Below are 1,090 nucleotides of genomic sequence, written 5' to 3' on the forward strand. Positions count from 1 at the left end.
AAAAGAGCACTTGATGAAGCTACTAGATATGCTTTGGAGAGAAAAACCTTTGGGAAACCAATTGTTGAAGTAAGTTGGGGCAGCAGGGGGAGAAAGGGGATATGGATAAAAGCTATGTTTTCACACCATATGTACCACTACTGCTTTACAAGGTTATTCCTTGATTTTTTTTTTTTTTTAGTTCCTTAATTTTTATATTAGATCTCTGCCATTTTTGGGTTTCCAAATATATAGGACAGCACCATTTAAGTAAACTTAAGTATGTGGTAACTTCAGAAATTTTTCTGTAATTTAAGACAGCTGTGCAAGATCCTGAAACTCGTGTACTATCAGGACATAATTAAGTTCTTCAGAGCTAATAAACAGGGATTTTCAGGAAACAAAAAAAAACGCTGAGGTATATGAAACCAAATGGACAGTATTAATACTGACAGAATACATTGCCAATCAAAGCCTCTTACCAGTTTTAAAGAAATAGGAATAAACAGCAAGGTAAAAGGCAATCTCATAGATAGCAAAGAACAACTCCGTAATCTGGTATTTAATTCCTATGACTACATGGATTTTAGAATTAAAAAATTAAAAGTCTAGTTCAACATAAAATTCTGAGAGCCTGATCCCTATTCTGTGGAACTCCTCTGGTGCCATTTACTGAGTTTGTTGGAGAGATCGCTGCAGTAAGAAGATTATATTTGTCCTGGATGTCATAGAATTTGAAGTGGGCAATGTTAACCTCGTTTATTTCATTACTCATAGCACCAAGCAGTGTCTTTCTTGCTTGCGGACATGGCAATGAAAGTGGAACTCGCTCGGATGGCGTACCAGAGAGCTGCGTGGGAGGTTGATGCTGGTCGCCGGAACACCTACTTTGCTTCCATTGCGAAGGCATTTGCTGGTGACGTTGCAAACCAAGTAGCTACAGATGCGGTACAGATTTTTGGAGGAAATGGATTTAATACTGAATATCCTGTAGAAAAACTAATGAGAGATGCTAAAATCTACCAGGTAAGTAAAAGAGAGAATGTGATCTTTATAGTCATGCATAAATCCCATATAAAATTAACTAATGCTACTTATTTCAAATCATGAT

The 1,090-nt window shown here is 36.7% G+C and overlaps 1 protein-coding gene across 1 annotated transcript; it reads left to right on the top strand.

The window, feature by feature from the left end:
* Positions 1-3: 3 nt before the first annotated feature.
* On the top strand, positions 4-1,005 carry LOC104471000 (medium-chain specific acyl-CoA dehydrogenase, mitochondrial-like; the record flags this gene model as incomplete). The annotated part of the gene is made up of 2 exons (XM_010086157.1): positions 4-69; positions 757-1,005. Coding segments are annotated over 2 exons (315 nt in total), but the record flags the coding sequence as incomplete, so codon positions are not given.
* Between the last annotated feature and the right edge of the window lie 85 nt (positions 1,006-1,090).

This window comes from Pterocles gutturalis, unplaced genomic scaffold, assembly GCF_000699245.1.
Source record: "Pterocles gutturalis isolate BGI_N339 unplaced genomic scaffold, ASM69924v1 Scaffold51705, whole genome shotgun sequence".
NCBI lineage: Eukaryota > Metazoa > Chordata > Aves > Pterocliformes > Pteroclidae > Pterocles > Pterocles gutturalis.